Genomic DNA, 17740 nt, shown 5'->3' with positions numbered 1-17740 from the left:
ATGTAAATTGATAATTAATTTACTTTGAACTTTGACTAGCTCGAGTCATCTTCTGACTGACCCTCATTAGGGAAGCTTGACTGCTTCTCTCTCTCCCAACTGCTGAAAGACGTCTAGAGTATTTCTAACACTTTGTTTTATATCAAATTTTATTCCAATTGTTGACGTGAAGTTTAGTTGTCTCTTCAAGCGACCGTCCCGTGATGTTATTTTTCAATCCCACGAGCAAACGTCCTGGAACCACCACGTGCCGACCGTCCGGACCCCTCGCGCCTCCCCACGTGACCTCGCCCTTCCAGCGGCTCCCTACGCCACGCGGCCGCCGGCCAATCAGAGCGGCGCTGCCTCGCGTTGACGTCGCGCGCGCGGGCGGTGCTGAGAGAATGGGAGGAGGGGAGGGGGGGGATGGGGGAGCCGGGGGGAGGGCGCGTTCCGGGCATGAGCGCAGCGGAAAGATGGCGGGCGCCGAGGTTGATGCGGACGTTAGGAAGCTGATGGGCAACCTGCGGCAGCTGGGCAACGAGCTGCGGGAGCTCGGCGTGTCCGTGCAGTCGTCCGGGGATTACTGCCAGCGCTTCTGCCAGGTGAATGGCTGGGGCAGGCGGGCGTGAGGGAGGGTGGGAGGAGGGCCTTGGTGCCTTTAATTAGCGGAGCCTCCCTCCTGCTGTATAAATATGTGTGGCGGTGGGGGGGGGGGCGGATAGCGGCTAGTGGCATCGCCGCGCTCTTTGTTAATTGCGGCGGGCATTTTTCAACCCAGGGCTTATGGGTCTCCTCCAGGAGCTGTGCTGCTTTCCTCACAGATCTCTTTGTTTTTTTCTTCTTTCGCTCTCCTCTTCCCCCTCCTTTCCTCACTCTTCCCACCCCCCCCCCTTGCGGCGCCGGCGTGTTTTCGCTGCGCAATCTCTTAATAATAAAAGAAGGAGGCTGCGAGCCGAGAGGGAGGGGGTAGGGATTGGCGCTAGCCATTATAATCTGCACAGCTGATTATAAACTGGACTCCCACATCCCCACTCCTCTCCTCTGACTTTGGTCCTCTTCTCGCCATCGTGTGTGTTTGTGTTTTTTTAACATCACTGCAGAAAATGTGGGACATGGTCTTGGGGTTCACCAGTAACTGTATGAACTACCTCCCCCTTCCCTGATTTAGTTTCAAATCTGAAACCAGCTCTTGAATTGAGGCAGGTGCTTTATTTGGGGTGTTCCGTCATTTTGCTCGCTTGCCCAAGTTTTGGAGAAAAAAGTTTAGTTTGACCTCGAGTGTTTCAGTACGCGCATCTGTGCATTGTTTTAGAGAGTGGAACTTGAGGCCTTGTGGTGTCCATACCTTTTGGAATAAATGTGTACAATTGAAACAAAATCTGACAGCTGAACCGATAAAGACAAGTATTTAGCAGCGCTCCTGTTTCATTGGGAAATAAAATATGCAGATAGTGTAATCTGAATTTAAAATAGAAAGTGCATGAAATAATCAGGTAACATTTATGAAGAGATAGTTTAAATTTCAGGTCAACATCCCGTCAAAACGGTTATGTCAGTTCCGAAGAGTTCTGAAACATTAACTCTGCCTGTTCTACAGAGTATTTTCAGCATTTTGTTTTCCTTTGACGTTTTGCTTTGATGCTTTGTTGGTACATTTTCAGTTTAGTTAATGTCCTTTTGCACTAGGGTAGTGAACTGATATTGTCATTGTCTTGGGTTGCCTTTTGGGCATAAGAATAACTTGCTTCCAGTCTGTTTTTGTGGGGTGAGACTGAAGTGAGAATGGTAGACTCCTTCACAGATGGGAAATGGGTGACGATAGGGTGGGTGGGTAGGTAGATGGTGAAGTAAGGAGCTCCTGTTATGTACAGCAGAACTTCCAGGGCCTTGAGGTCTTGATGAGGCTGGGTGCTTGTTCTTAATGACTTTGAGTGGTTATGGACCAGAGGTTGCAGAGATTGAAGGAAAGGTTAACTTTACAAAAGGACTTTTTGAGCACATCTTGGCATTCTCTTATCTGTTCATCTGGTGATCTGTCCTGTCACAGTTCAGAAAGTATCTGTGACGGGAATGCCAATGACATGTTCTGTTCAGTGTTGCCGTCCGAGAGGAACTGGGACCTCGGGGGAGATGTTTACAAATTCAGAAAGAACATGATCTGTTGAGTAATGGATAGAGCTTCTTAGAATGGTAGAACTGTACTATATTGCCCATCAACATGAGAGTTGTTGATTCTCTGCTAGCCAGCTGTTTTGCAGATAATTAACTTTTTAGATGAAGTTTATTTGTGTAATGTTTATTAATGTTTAATGAAACAGAATTTGTTCTGACAAATGGTAATTGTGCCCTTGATGTGCAGATGGGTTTTTAAATGAACTGTACAAATAAATGTCTGGTGATTTGTGCATATTTTAATGTTCAAACCTTGGCTTATTTTTAGAGCACATCTGATGTATAGAAATTGTGTAACCAGATGATCAATAAACAATTTTCCTTGTAGGACCATTTAATAAATTTCAGCCGCCTAACAAATGGATTAAATGCATGTTTGATTTCCATATTCTCTTACCATATAGATCTGACAGCTGGTGCTATCTCTGCTCATGGATTATTTTCTCAATTTTTACCCTGTTATTTAAACCGATTTTATTTATTTGAGGAAACGCAATCTAGCAGTATTTAATGTAGGGAGGAGTGATGAGATTCATTTTGGTGTTGGCTGCACCATAATTTTGCTCAATGATTATGTGCTGTGTTGCCATATAGCGCTATGCTATGGTAGCAGTCATAAGATGATCAAGCTATTTGTAGGTTTTGAGGCAAAGTCAGGAATGAAGAATAAAATCTCCTGAAACACCAAGAAAAGCCCTTGCAATGAAAGAAAAAGTTGACTGAATTTTGGTGATTATAATCAAATAACTATTTTAAAAATAAGAAACTATGCCTCAAGACATCATTTAAAAACCTTTGGAAACTCAGTGGCATTTGACATATTCATTCATTACAGCAAAAGATCCTGATGCTGTCTTCCCATTCAGTGTAACATGATTTTTTTTAATGCTTTTGTACTTGCTTCCCAATGATTGAATCAGCTTTAGTGGTAAAAGGAAACATTAAACATTTATATTGGTAAGCACTTTATTGCACAGAATGAAAGTAGAACTATGGATTTGCTTTCATGTTGGATGATATTACCCAGAATTGTTTCCATTTGGTTTGTGATGCACTATTTTTGTGCATCAACAGGCTCCACTGCTCCTACTCGTTTACAATAAAAATGCTATTCTCCAAATGTTATAAATAACTGGCAAGAGAGTTATAGAACACTACTGCACAGAAGCAGGTCTTTCGGCCCATCTAGTCTATGCCGCATCATTAAACTGCCTGGGCCTATCAATCTGCACCCAGTCATAGCCGTCCATACTCTATATCATCTATGTACTTATGAAAATTTCTCTTAAATGTTGAAATTGACTCCACATTCATCTCTTGCACTGGCAGCTTGTCGTACACTCTCACCCATCTGAGTGAAGAAGTTGCCCCTTGTGCTCCCCTTAAACATTTCAACTTCTACCCTTAACCCATAACCTCTAGTTGTTGTCTCACCCGACCCAGTGGAAAAGGCATTTACCCTATTTATACTGCTCATAATTTTGTATGCCTCTGTCAAATCTCCCCTTAATCTTCCAATGTTGTAGGGAATAAATTCCTACAACCTGTTCGACCTTTCCCTATAACTCATGTCCTCAGGTCCTGACAACATCCTTGTAAGTTTTCTCTGCACTCTTTCAATCTTATTAACATCTTACATTTAGGTAGGTGACCAAAACTGCACACAATACTCCAAATTGGGTCCCACCAACGTCTCATACAATTTCAACATAACATCCTAACTCCTATACTGGGTATATTGAATTATGAAGGCCAATGTGCCAAAAATTTCTTTACAACCCATGATGCTACTTTCAAGAAATTGTGAATCTGTTTTGCCAGATTACTCTGTTCCACCACACTCCCCAGTGCCGTGTGTAAGACCTACCCTGGTTAGTCCTCCCAAATGTGCAACACCTCACACTTGTCTGCATTAAATTCCATCTGCCATTTTCCAGCTGGTTCAGATCCTACTGCAAGCTCTGATAGTCTTCCTCACTGTCCGCTACACCCCCAATCTTGGTGTCATCCACAAATTTGCTGATCCGGTTAACCACATGATCATACAAGTTGTTGCTATAGATGACGAACAACAACAGACCCTGCACCGATCCCTGTGGCACACCACTAGTCACAGGCCTCCGGTCAGAGAGGCAACCATCTATGACCACTGTCTGGCTTCTCCTTTGAAGCCAATGTCTAATCCAGTTTGCTACCTCATCTTGAGTGCCAAGTGACTGAACCTTTTTGACCAATCTCCCAGGTGGGATCTTGTTAAAGGCATTGCTGATGTCCATGTAGACAACATCCACTGACTTGCCTTTCCCGGTAACTTTCTCAACAAACTATAAGGTTGGTGAGAAATGACCTACCACACACACAGCCATTTTCACTATCCCTAATCACTCCCTGTCTATCCAAATACTTATTATCAGTTTCCTTAGAATACCTTCCACTAACTTTCCCGCTACTGATATCAGGCTCATAGGCCTATAATTTCCTGGCTTACTCTTTGAGCCTTTCTTAAACCACGGAACAATGCTAGGTGTCCTCCAGTCCTCCGGGAACTTGCCTGTGGATAAGGATGATTTCAATATCTCTGCTAGGACCCCTGCAGTTTTTGCACTTTCCTCCCGCAGGGTTCAAGGGAACACCTTGTTGGGCCCTGGGGATTTATCTATCCTAATTTGTCTCAAGACAGCAAGCACCACCTCTTCCGTAATCTGTGTAGGGGACATGACCTCACTCTTGGCATTTCCTCACATCTATAGACTCTGTCCATTTCCCAAGTAAATACAGATGCAAAAAAATTGATTTAAGATCTCCCCCCCCCCCCCCCCCCCAATCTCTTTTGGCTCCAATCTGATCTTCCAGAGGACCAATTTTGTTCTTTGGCATCCCTTTCCCTTTAAAATGACTGTTTTTTACTTTTCTTTTACATTCTAATTTATTTTCCATTTCTTGAGCTTTGCTGCTTTGTTTGACGATGCCATTAGTGAAAATGATATATTGTCTTGGACTGCGGTGGATGCCTAATGGATATTCTTGTATGCATTTGCTTGTGCTGATCTGACTGTTTACTCCCTTTCAAATTGATCAAGGCTGTGCTGGTATTACCATACACTAATAAAGTTTCCTCTGCCCTGCCAAGATACAGTTACCTTTATCACTAATCTTTTAGGTCGAGACAGTTTTTTCTTTAAATAGTTTGTGGTTATTCATATAATGCATGCAGTAGTTGTGGCATTTTAAATGTAGGTCTTCCACGTAGGACATTCTCCAATGGTAAAACAAAATTAAACAAAGACATCATTAGATTGTTGTTTGCGTTTATTAGATTGTTGAGTGGTCTTGAAGGGATATGAAGAGAAGGCAGGATATCGGTGCTGAAATAGTAGAATAGACTTGATGGACCAAATGGCCTAATTCTGCTCTTAACAGTGGTGCTAGCAAGTTTGTGAACCCTGTAGAATTTTCTCTATTTCTGCAAAAATATGACCTAAAACGTGATTAGATCTTCATTCGTCCTAAAACTAGGTAAAGAGAACCCTATTAAATAAATTGTACAAAAATGTTACACTTCATTAATTTATTGAGAAAAATTATCAAAAATTAAACGTATTTGTTGGTAAAAGTATGGGAACCTTTACTTTCAGTAGCTGGTGTGACCCCCTAGTACAGTAATAACTTCATTCAAATGTTTCCAGTAACTGTTGATCATTCCTGCACATCAGCTTGGAGGAAATTTAGGCCATTCCTCCTTACAAAACTACATCAACTCTGGGATGTTGGTGTGCTTCTTTGCATGAACTACTTGCTTCAGGTCCTTCCACAACATTTCTATTGGATTAAGGTCAGGATTTTGACTCAACCATTCCAAAACACAAATTTTCTTCATCTTAAACCATTCTGTTGCGGATTTACTCTTTTCTTTCGGATTATTGTCTTGTTGCATTTTCCAACTTCTACTAAGCTTCAGGTGATGGGCTGCTAGCCTGGCCTTCTCCTGTAAAATGCTTTGATACAAGTTTGAATTCCTTGTTTCCTCAACAACTGCAGGCAGTCCAGGCCTTGAGGCAGCAAAGCAGCTCCAAGTGATGATGCTCCTTCCACCATGCTTCCCAGTTGGAATGAGGTTTTGGTGTTGGTGTGCAGTGCCATTTTTTTCTCCAAACATAGTAATGTGCATTTCTGCCAAAAAGTTCAACTTTTGTCTCATCTGTCCACAGAACATTGTCCCAGAAGTGTTGTAAAACATCCAGGTGGTCTTTTGCAAACTTGAAACGTGCAGCAGTGTTTTTTTTGGAGAGCAATGGTGTCCTTCCACGAACACCATTCTTGTTCAGTGTTTTTCTTATAATGGACACATGAACAGAAATTTTAGCAAGTTCTAGAAATTTCTGCAGGTCTTTTGCTGTTACCCCTGGGCTCTTTTTCACCGCCTTCAGCATTGCACATGGTGTGATCTTTGCAGGATACCTACTCGGAGGGAGAGTAGCAACAGTACTGAGTTTTCTCCATTTCTAGACAATTTCTCTTGCTGTGGGTTGATGAACATTCAGGTCTTTAGAAATGCTGATGTAGCCTTTTCCAGCTTCATGCATCTCTACAATTCTTCTAAGGTCCTCTGAAAGTTGTTTTGATCGAGGTATGGTGCACGTGAACAGATCTTTCTTAAGAATAGCAGGCTCTGTTACTAACCTGATTTTGTGTGACTTTTTTATAGGGTAGGGCACCTCTACAACCCACACCTCCAATCTCATCTCATTGATTGGAAAACCTGACCCCAAATAGCTGTTTGTATTAAATTATGCATTATTATCATATGTTTCCATTTTAACTATGGACTATGGAATATTTGTGTTGTTATATGCTACATGATAGAAGTTTCAGATTCTTAACAAACTAATAATATTCAATTAAAATTATGGTTTTAGCCTTAAGTAACTTAACAAATAACAACAGTGATGATAGCACTGTGTGAGTTTTGCTAATTACCAAAAACGTCCATCAAAAAAAAGTGAACATCCCTATACCCCCCATTTCTGACTGACATTTCCTCCTTTAAATGGTTTAGATTACTTTTACATTAAATCAAATTTCTTTATAGTTTTGCCCTATCTTTGTAACTTCTAGTTCAGCAATTGTTTTAAGTTAAAAACAAATGGCTGTAAGAGATTAGCAGGTCAAAGCAGTATCTGTGCAGGCAAAGGAATGGCCCATGTTTTGGGTTGAGTCCTCTGCTTTTCTCTAATCCAACCAGAATTGTGTTACAGATGTCCCCCGCTTTATGAACTTCCGCTTTACGCCACTTTGCTTTTACGAAAGACCTACATTAGTACCTGTTTTCGTTAACTGAAAGAGGATTTTCGCTTTTACCCAAAAAGACGCCTGCTTTAAACTTGTGTTTACCCCGAGAAAGACTACCATGACCGTGAAGCCTTGCGCGGGCAGGTGTACGTGCCGATTTTTTTTTCTATAAATGGGTTTTGGCTAAATCTTCCCGATTCTGTTAAGTGAAACTACACTGTACATACATTATTTCTACTTTATATAGGCTGTGTATTTATCATATCATTCCTGCTTTTACTATATGTTAGTGTTATTTTAGGTTTTATGTGCTATTTGGTATGATTTGGTAGGTTATTTTTTGGGTCTGGGAACACTCAAAAATTTTTCCCATATAAGTTAATGGTAATTGCTTCTTCAACTTACGCCATCTCGGCTTATGAACGGTTTCATAGGAACGCGCTGCCTTCGGATAGTGGGGAAATTTAATTTGATGCTCTGTTTTTATGCATCACAGCGTTTAATCTGTTGTTGTAGTTAGAAGGCGAAAAGTTAATATTGTAAATTAGCTAAGCATTTCTAGTTATTAGTGGTCTGTCACTGGCATCCACATCTTCAACATCCTTGGCTCAAAGTTCAAGTCGTCTTTTCCATTGCCTACCTGCCTTTAAGATATTCATTAAAACCTTCCTCTTTGACCCACTGCTGCTAATGTGTGGTTTGATGTCAGATTTTTGTTTGATATTGCTTTGATGTTTGCTTCATTAAAGATGCTATGTACATTGATTTGTTGCTTGATACATTGTTTACTTAATTACAACTCTGTTGTAAAGCAAAATGCTACTGTAAATTCTGAAGGTACTCAGTAGGCCAGAGCATCTGTGGAAAGAGAAACTGAGTTTAGTTTTTTAACTTAGTGATACAGCACAGGAACAGGCCCTTCTGGCCCAACAAGGCAACACCACCCAGTTACACCATTGTGACCAATTAACCTATTAACCAGTATGTCTGGATTGTGGGAGGAAACTCATGCAGTCACAGGGAGAATGTACAAACTCCTTACAGACAGTGGTGGAATTGAACCTAGGTCACTGGTGTTGTAATAGTATTACACTAACGCAGTGTTTCCCAATCATTTTAGTCCAATACCCCTCTAAAGCACCTTCATACTTGCCAATGCCCCTCTTAAGCACAATATACTTTCCGACGCCCCTACCATCCCTACCATATGCTAACATGAGAAAACTGATTCTGCTTTAATTTTTCATTTGGCTTTAACCCTAATTTACACAGTACCTGTGAGCTGTACAGCAGCTTCGTCATAATATGATCCTTGAACTTGATGGATTTTAGCAAGTGTTGAAATGTCAAGTCTGTGACAGCAAAAGCCTCAAGTCCCCATGCATAACAATGTCTACGTGGCTTCTGTTTTTTGTGAGTATATGGTTCACTGCACTGAAACCTCCTTCAACAAGGTGGAAGGATGGAAATACAGTGAAGAGCAGTTTGGCTCTTCTCCAAAGACCAGGAAACTTTGTATGACAGTACAGCCACATACCACAGAAAATTACATTTTTGAAAAACATTGTTACTTCTTCATCATTCTGAATTTTGATGATTTCTTCTTGCAAGCACTCTTCCTGTTCTTCCACCTTGCGAAGAAATGGGTTAATTACCCAGTCCAGAATTTTCAGATCGTTCAAATCCTTGAATCAATTCTGAAAATCCTTCAAAGACTGCAGGTGTAAGCAGTACTCTTACAAACCACCATCTGTGAAAGAGAGTGTCATATTTTCAGTGCAGGGAAACGGTGAGAACATTCTTCTCATAATGTTTGACTTATATATTTTCAATTTTCTGATAAAAGTGGACCTGCACCTTTTGCCTGGATTAAATTGAAATGTTCACTCTGCAGTTTCATATTTAGAATGTTCGTTTTGTCATACAGATCAGCTAGGTATGCCACATCTTGAATTTTGCTTACCAAGCTCTTGTCGACTTTGAGCAAAAATTCAACCAGTGTCTAAAAGGTCAAAGAAATGTTTTAAGCAGCAGCCTTTTAACAGCCAATGCACTTCAGTGTGAAGAGGCAAGCGTTTAAACTCCTCCTTGTTATCTTTGCATAACAGGCAAAATAGTCTGCTATTTAATGGATGAGTTTTAATTTTGTTGATAGAAGATATGACAAGAGTTATGCTTGAAAAATGTCACTGGCTGAGGTTTTTGGCTGCGAGATGTTGCCGATGAATTACCCAATGGATTGAAAACAGATTTGGAATTTCTTTTTTTCATAACTGCCACTAAACCAGCATGGTGACCTATCATGTTTGGTGCTCCATCTGTTGCACAAGAAATTTTGTTCCTAATCGGAATACTTTAATCCTCAATATACATTTTGAGTTCATCGTAGATTGATTCTCTGCTGATATTTGTTTTTAACTTCTTACAAAAGAGAATCTCTTCATAAACTTTATTTTTGTTAAACTGTACATATGCCATTAGCAATGTTGTGTCTTGCACAGTTGATTTAAGCAGTTGTATCCCAAATTCTATTTTATTTTGTAGCTCTGTGCATAGTTGATATTCATTGTCTTCACTCGTTTCGTCAATATGATGAGCTACAGAGTAATTACTCAGAGGAATTGATTTTAAAATACTGGTATCCATTTTGAGAGCAGTGATGAGCACTTCTGATACAGCAGGCATTATTAACCTTTCACCAATTGTATGAGACTTTCCACACTTTGCTATCATTTTGGAAATGTTATAAGAAGCAATGAGACCACTATCAATGTCATTTTGGCTTTCTTGGCAAATGAATGTACAATGCTTTTCAAATGCTTCATCTTCTGGAGCTGAGTAATACCATAAGTAGCCTTTTCAGGGTGTCTTTTATGGAAGCTTTCCTACAATCTTGATGGGTTCATGGCTTCATTAGTTAGTACAGTATTACAAATAAGACGTATGGGGTGTAGCTGATCTGACAGGAATAGAATAAAACCATACTCCAGGTATGTAACATTGTATTGATGTACTTTCTGTACTTTGTTTCTTCGCAGGATTAGACTTCAAGGCTTCACCACATTCAGACTCTCAGAGATCATGCTGTATTTCCCTAATGCCTCCTTAGGACACATAACTGCCCCCTTTGGGAATCACTGTGCTAACGGCTACACTACTGTGCCACTGTTATTGTTCTAGACTTTTGGGAATCTTGTTTGTTATTTTATTTGCTTTACCATCAATCATAAAGGCAAAGTCACCCTTTTTATTATAATAAATCACCATGTTAAAATTAAAAATGAAGCTATTGGAAATGCTGAGCAGGTCATGCAGCATCTGTGAAGAGCCAAAGTTTCATCAGAATCTTTGCTCCATTAATGTTGAAATAATATATTCTGGGAACCAACTCAAATGTTCCAATTACCATTGAAAGAAATCCTATAAGCAGATGATATATTAATCTGAGTATTTTAGGTAGCTCCTTGGTGTTGAGAATGACCTGTTTTCTCTCTGACTGATGATTTACAGAGCCTACTGCTGGTGAGGCAGAAGGTAATGTTAGAACAGACTGTGGGTCGTCTTAGGAGGTGTTGTGCTCCTATCTTTATGGATGGGTGCCCATGTGCAATCAATGTACCCTAAAAGCTCTTTCTGCATTTTAAACAGTGATTTTAAGAAGTATGAGGATGTTGGACTCTTCCAGGGTGACATTGAGCATATCCTTAAATCTTTTTGTTTGCCTACTTTGTGATTTCTTTGATTACTGAAGTTGGCGCTGAAGTGAAGCCGACAACAGTAATCAAAGAAATTACAAAGTGGGCAAACAAAAAGATTTAAAGATGTGCTCAACGTCACCCTGGAAGAGTCCCTGTTTAAAATGCAGAAAGAGCTTTTAGGGTAGCATTAGTTACTTTGATTAGTTTCATTTCACCTGAAAGCTAATTGTCAGTGATTTTGGGGACTGTGCAGTTCATGTTCTGTGTATTGTTTGTTTACTTATTGTTTGCACATTTTTTGTTTAACACTGTTGTGTGGGGCTTTTATCTGTGGATTCTATTGTTTCTTTGTTTTGTGGCTGCCTGCAAGAAGATGAATCTCAAAGTTGTATATGGTATACTTACTTCGAACTTTGATAAGTGTTGGGCAATGATACAGCAAGTTGCTGGTGAACGCAGCAGGCCAGGCAGCATCTCGAAGGAAGAGGTACAGTCGATGTTTCGGGCCGAGACCCTTCGTCAGGACACAGTTACAGTTTTGTTTGATGACAGTCTTCACAAGGATTAGACTTGTTGTGGACCCATTGAACAGGATCATGGTTTATATGCCATCATAAACATAACATTGAAAAACTTCAGCATGGACTCATTGGGCACCACTGTATTAATTGCTGAAGAAAGTAATTAAGTTGTTGCAGTACCTTGGTGTATATTCCAGAATAAAATAAAAGTACTCTTTGTATACTTTAATGCAAATTAAAGAAAGTTTTAGCCTCCTTTGACTGCTGATATATAGAACTGGATGAAAACGTAATTATATCATGTATCTAAGATTTTCTCTATTCAAGTGTTTTTGAGAGCAACTCTTGCACTGAACAAATTAGGTTTTTTAAAAAAAATTTTGAACAATTAATAGTTTAATTAATAGATGGAATGTATTACACTTTGAGCACTATACCAGTTAATTTGTATTCAGCTTTTACTTTAGGACTTAGTGCATGTATGTCTCATTTTCTCAGCTAGAGTTGTAAGAAAGTTCCAAATCCAGAATGCACGTCTGGTTTTTTTGAAACAATTAATGGCCAATGTTTGTAGATCACAAAGGTTAAATGGATGTTGGGGGAAGTTTGTGAATTTTGCTTGTGTGTCAGATAGTGCAATAATGCCATTTAGTATTACTGTGTTTTGTGCAAAATACCAACTTGGATTATACTGTGTTTGGCCAGCAGTTCTATGTGAGACAAAACATTTAAGTGCTGACAAGTTTGATGTGTCTGTTTGTCTGTGGAAGTCTGACCTTTTGGCCAACCTCTGCCTCATACAGTGGAGATTTTACAGTTGCGAGGAAGAAGTTACATTGCAGTTTTTAATATCTTTTTCGTTTTTTGTTTTAAGGTGAATTATTAGAATCAGGTTTAATATCACTGGCATATGTTATGACATTTGTTTTATGGAAGTAGTACATTGCTGTACTAAATTACATTAAGAAATGTATATAAAAAAATTAATTAAGTAGTGCAAAAAGTAAGCAATAAAAATGTGAGGTAGTATACGTAGGTTCATTGTTCATTCAGAAATCTGGTGGCCAGGGGTGGGGTGGTAAGAAGCTCTTCCTGAAATATTGAATGTATTTCTTCAGGATTTAAAGATTTAAATTTAATTTCTAAATTTAAAAATTGCTAAAGTTTTTAAATGTTGGATGGCTTCAAAATTACCCAAACCTTAACACTTTTGGCAGATGGCAAAACAATACATGTGGATTTACTGTCAAAAGTTTTGAGGAACCTCAGGGATCGAGCTTTTCCTGGTTTGATCTGTTCTTATGTGAGAGATCTCAGCACTACACAAAGCCTCTGCTTCTCGATTACCTCAGCAGCATTATCACTTTTCTAAATGTGGACAGAGTTAAAATGTGATGACAGCGTGGTTTAGCAAGGATTGCAGGCAGTGAACCTCACTCAGTATAGTCCCATATGTATTTGCAAATTTATCATATGTACACCCCTTCCTCCTTACATACTACATTCCCCACTCCGATACCCCTCTTACTTCTCCTCACTTGCCTCTCTCCTCTCCCTAGTGTCCCTTCCTCCTTCACTTTCTCCCATGGTCCACTCTCCTCTCCTCCTAAAACATGTTACGTTTTCCACCTATCGTCTCCCAGCTTCTCAGTTCATCCCCATTCCCCACCCACCTGGCTTCACCTATCACCTAGCTTGTATTCCTTCTCTTCCTCCCCCCCACCTTATTCTAGCTTCTTTTTCCTTTCTTTTCATTCCTTTTCACGACCTGCAATGTCAACTGTTTGTTCATTTTCATAGATGCCGCCTGACCTGTTGACTTCCTCCAGTATTTCGTATATGTTATTCATTCTTGTACCCACCCGCTCATACATAAAGCCAGACCTCCAAACCCAAGACAGGCTGTCTCTGGAGTCCTTGACTTCAGACTTGCAGACATTTGGCCCCACCCTCCAGTCCCTGCCTGGACTCTCAGACCTCAGGGCTCCAACTTCCACACACGCCAACCCAGGAACTTAAACTTTCAGGCCTTGACATTTGGACTCACCAACTTTGGTCTTTGGCCTTTGGTATCAACCCTAGGATTCATCATTCACAGGACTTTGAACTCCATCCTCATGTCTCCTGCCCACATAGATCCCCGATCCTGGGACCTGCAGACCTCTAGAGAGTTTAACAGCCCGTGTACCCAGGGCCTGCCAACCACGGTCCTTGACCTCTGGGATCAATGGTCTTCATCTTAGCGTTGTCAATCAACCCCTGGGAATGACTTTTATCTAACTCCCTCTCATCCCTGTCCCTAAACCCTAACATGACCCCCAAATCCTAACCTGACCCCTAATTCACCATGCTGTGCCTAAAATTATCTCTGGGAACCTAAAAATAATAGCCATGAATTTGATGCTTGGCGCCACCTTGATCCGGAACTTGCTGATTAGATGCGGCAGTGCATAAATATGGTTGCTATTTCAGGTAAACTTGGGTTTTTGGCACCTCTTGGTGTTTGAGAAATTGGAGACAGGTTACTGTAAAAATGAATGATTTAAATTTTCTTCCATATTTTGAAATATTGATAATGTGTGATAGAGGAATAGACACATAGTTTTTCTCAAATGGTGAGAGGATACAAATAGCATTTGGAAGCTGATTTAGCAGTGAAGTTTTTGTACATGAATGGAAAGACCGTATTCTCATAATCAGTAACTTTTGCAGTTGGATGTGAGCAATGACTGCATTTGTTCCGCGTCTTATCATATTCATATCCAATGAATAATCTTAGGAAAATAAGCATTTTGTAATTGAATTAAATTGTTTTGATGAATGAATCATTTGTCATGCTTGAGAGAAGAGGGTGTTGGAAATACTGATCTTAATCTATTTCATTGTGCTGTGTGTGCCCTGTATAAACAAAACATGTTTAGTACTATATAATTTTATACCTATTGCTTAAACTTGACCATGTCCTAATTTGTTTTAGTAACTAACTCTTCATACTGTGCGTGCATTGGGGCTATCTGCTTTGCTTGTTTACAAAGCTGAACAATGTTCTGTTGTCTTCATGTTTATCCACCATACCTTAATTAATTTTGTTAGATTAAGGTTTACACAAACATTCACTTATGAATACCTAATTAGCCTGTTCACCGAGCCAAGCATTTAAAGGTTTCTCTGGAATATTTAGCAGTTCATTCAATTGTACACAGCATTCACAGTGTATCTAAATGTAGTTGCAACATGTAAAATATATTATCCTTGTGGCTCATCAGCTAGTTATTTTTGTAAATGTTCGAAAATTTTATAACATATCAAGTAGGTCAGAAGAAAGGATTTGTATTCATAAACTGTATCTGTTATGCTCATAAAGAAAATATGCAAAAGCCTTTGGGCAATGTGAAGGAAGTCATAAGACAGATTTCCAGCACCATAGCACTAAAGAAACTTGAAGTTGTTGACTGAGAGGGGATTTCATAGAGATGTTTGTAAAATTCTAAGTAGTAGTGTAAGAATTTGTTTTAAAGAAATTTTAAGTTTATCTGGATGGATGAAGTAGGATTTACCCAAATAGCCTTTCCCATCAGTGTCTGAAGATCACAGAATTTCTTGTTTGCTCAATATAAAGATCTTTATAAAGATTAGCTTTATTTGTCACATATACATAGGAACATACAGCAAAGCATTAGTGACCAATACAGTCCAAGATGTGCTGACAGAATCTCAGAAGTTTTGCCATGCTTCTGGCACCAACATATCATCCCCACAATTTACCAATCCTAACTCTTTGGGATGTGGGAGGAAACCAGAGCACCCAGAGGAAACCCACATGTGGTCCTGGTCATGTGGAGAATGTCCAAACTCCGTGCAGACAGCAGTGGGAATCAAATCCTGGATCTTACAGCTGGAAACACACGTCAAAGTTGCTGGTGAACGCAGCAGGCCAGGCAGCATCTCTAGGAAGAGGTACAGTCGACGTTTCGGGCCGAGACCCTTCGTCAGGACTAACTGAAGGAAGAGCTAGTAAGAGTTTCGAAAATGGGAGGGGGAGGGGGAGATCCAAAATGATAGGAGAAGACAGGAGGGGGAGGGATGGAGCCAAGAGCTGGACAGGTGATTGGCAAAAGGGATATGAGAGGATCATGGGACAGGAGGCCCAGGGAGAAGGAAAAGGGAGAGGGGGGAAAAACCCAGAGGATGGGCAAGGGGTGCAGTCAGAGGGACAGAGGGAGAAAAAGGGGAGAGAGAGAGAAAGAATGTGTGTATATAAATAAGTAATGGATGGGGTATGAGGGGGAGGTGGGGCATTAGTGGAAGTTAGAGAAATCAATGTTCATGCCATCAGGTTGGAGGCTACCCAGACGTAATATAAGGTGGTGTTCTTCCAACCTGAGTGTGGCTTCAGCTTTACAGTAGAGGCAGTGGATAGACATGTCAGAACGGGAATGGGATGTGGAATTAAAATGTGTGGCCACTGGGAGATCCTGCTTTCTCTGGCGGACAGAGCGTAGGTGTTCAGCAAAGCGATCTCCCAGTCTGCGTCGGGTCTTGCCAATATATAGAAGCCACATCGGGAGCACCGGATGCAGTATATCACCCCAGCCGACTCACAGGTGAAGTGTCGCCTCACCTGGAAGGACTGTTTGGGGCCCTGAATGGTGGTAAGGGAGAAAGTGTAAGGGCATGTGTAGCACTTGTTCTGCTTACAAGGGTAAGTGCCAGGAGGGAGATCAGTGGGGAGGGATGGGGGGGAACGAATGGACAAGGGAGTCGCGTAGGGAGCGATCCCTGCGGAAAGCTGGTGCTGCATTAGCATTACACTGACTACCATGCTGCCCCATGAATTCAAAGTAAATTTATTATTAAAGTACATATATGTCACTGTATAAAACCCTGAGATTCATTTTCTTGTGGGTCTTTACAGTAATTACAAGAAACACAATAGAATCAGGGAAAGTCCACACCCAACAGGATAGACAAACAACCAATGTGCAAAAGAATAAACTATGCAAATACAAAAAAGGAAAGTTAATAATTTAAACAAATATTGAGGACACAAGATGAAGAGTCGTTGAAAGTGAGTCCATAAGTCGTGGGAACAGTTCAGTGATGGGAGGAGTGAAGCTATCCCCTCTAGTCCTGATGGTTGAGCAGAAATAACTATTCCTCAACACAAAGTACTCTGCAGATGCTGGGGTATTCCTGAACCTGGTGGTGTGAGTTCTGAAGCTCCTGTACCACCTTCCTGATGGCAGCAGTGAGAAGAGAGCATGGTCTAGATGGTGGAGGTCCTTGATGATGGATGCTGCTTTCCTGCGACAACACTGCGTGTAAGTATGCTCAGTGGTGAGTGGGGCTTTAACCATGATGGACTTCGCTGTATCCATTTCTTTTCCTAGGCATTTCCATTCAAGGGCATTGGTGTTTCCATACAATGCTGTGATGCAGCCAGTCAATTTACTCTCCACCACACATCAAAGTTTTAGAAGTCATGATGAATCTTCTCAAACTTCTAAGAAAGTAGAGGTCGTTCCATGCTTTCTTCGTAATGGCATTTGTGTGTTGGACTCAGAACAGATCATCTGAAATGATAACTCGGAGGAATTTAAAGTTGCTGACCCTCTCCACCTCTGATCCCCTGATGAGGACTGGCTCATGGGCTTCTGGCTTCCTCTCCCCTATTCAGTAATCAGCTCTGTGGTTTTGCTGACATTGTTGTGGCACCTCTCAGCCAGATTTTCAATATCCCTCCTATATGCTGATTCATCAACAGGTTTAATTTGGCTAGTGACCATGGTATTGGTAGCAAGCTAAATATGGCACTGGCACTGTGCATTGTACATACAACATATGTACATAAATTGTTCTTGCATTTAAAAAAAAAAGCAAACCAATGGATGCATTCTATTTGATTTTCCAAACAGAATATAATGCCAGGATAAGGTCATTTATAGATAAGGCCTTGAGGTTTATAATAGTTTGACAGGTTGGTTAACTGATAGGAAACAGAGTAGAGATAAATAGATTGGGAATAAAAACTAGCACCATGCCACAAATACCATTATAGAGCCTTGGCCATTTGCAATT

At 40.5% G+C, this 17740-nt stretch overlaps 1 protein-coding gene across 1 annotated transcript in view; it reads left to right on the top strand.

The window, feature by feature from the left end:
* The first annotated feature begins 425 nt into the window (after positions 1–425).
* The window catches only part of LOC134350819 (zinc finger protein 292-like), a 205750-nt gene continuing 188435 nt past the window's right edge, over positions 426–17740 (top strand). Inside the window, exon 1 of the mRNA XM_063056556.1 lies at positions 426–584. Within this exon, the coding sequence (XP_062912626.1) occupies positions 456–584 (129 nt within the window). The 5' untranslated portion in view covers positions 426–455. The remainder of the gene's footprint in view (positions 585–17740) is intronic.

Source organism: Mobula hypostoma, chromosome 8 (genome assembly GCF_963921235.1).
Source record: "Mobula hypostoma chromosome 8, sMobHyp1.1, whole genome shotgun sequence".
Lineage (NCBI taxonomy): Eukaryota > Metazoa > Chordata > Chondrichthyes > Myliobatiformes > Myliobatidae > Mobula > Mobula hypostoma.
The sequence above is the reverse complement of the archived record's forward strand: the minus strand, read 5'-3'. Positions and strand labels throughout refer to the sequence as shown.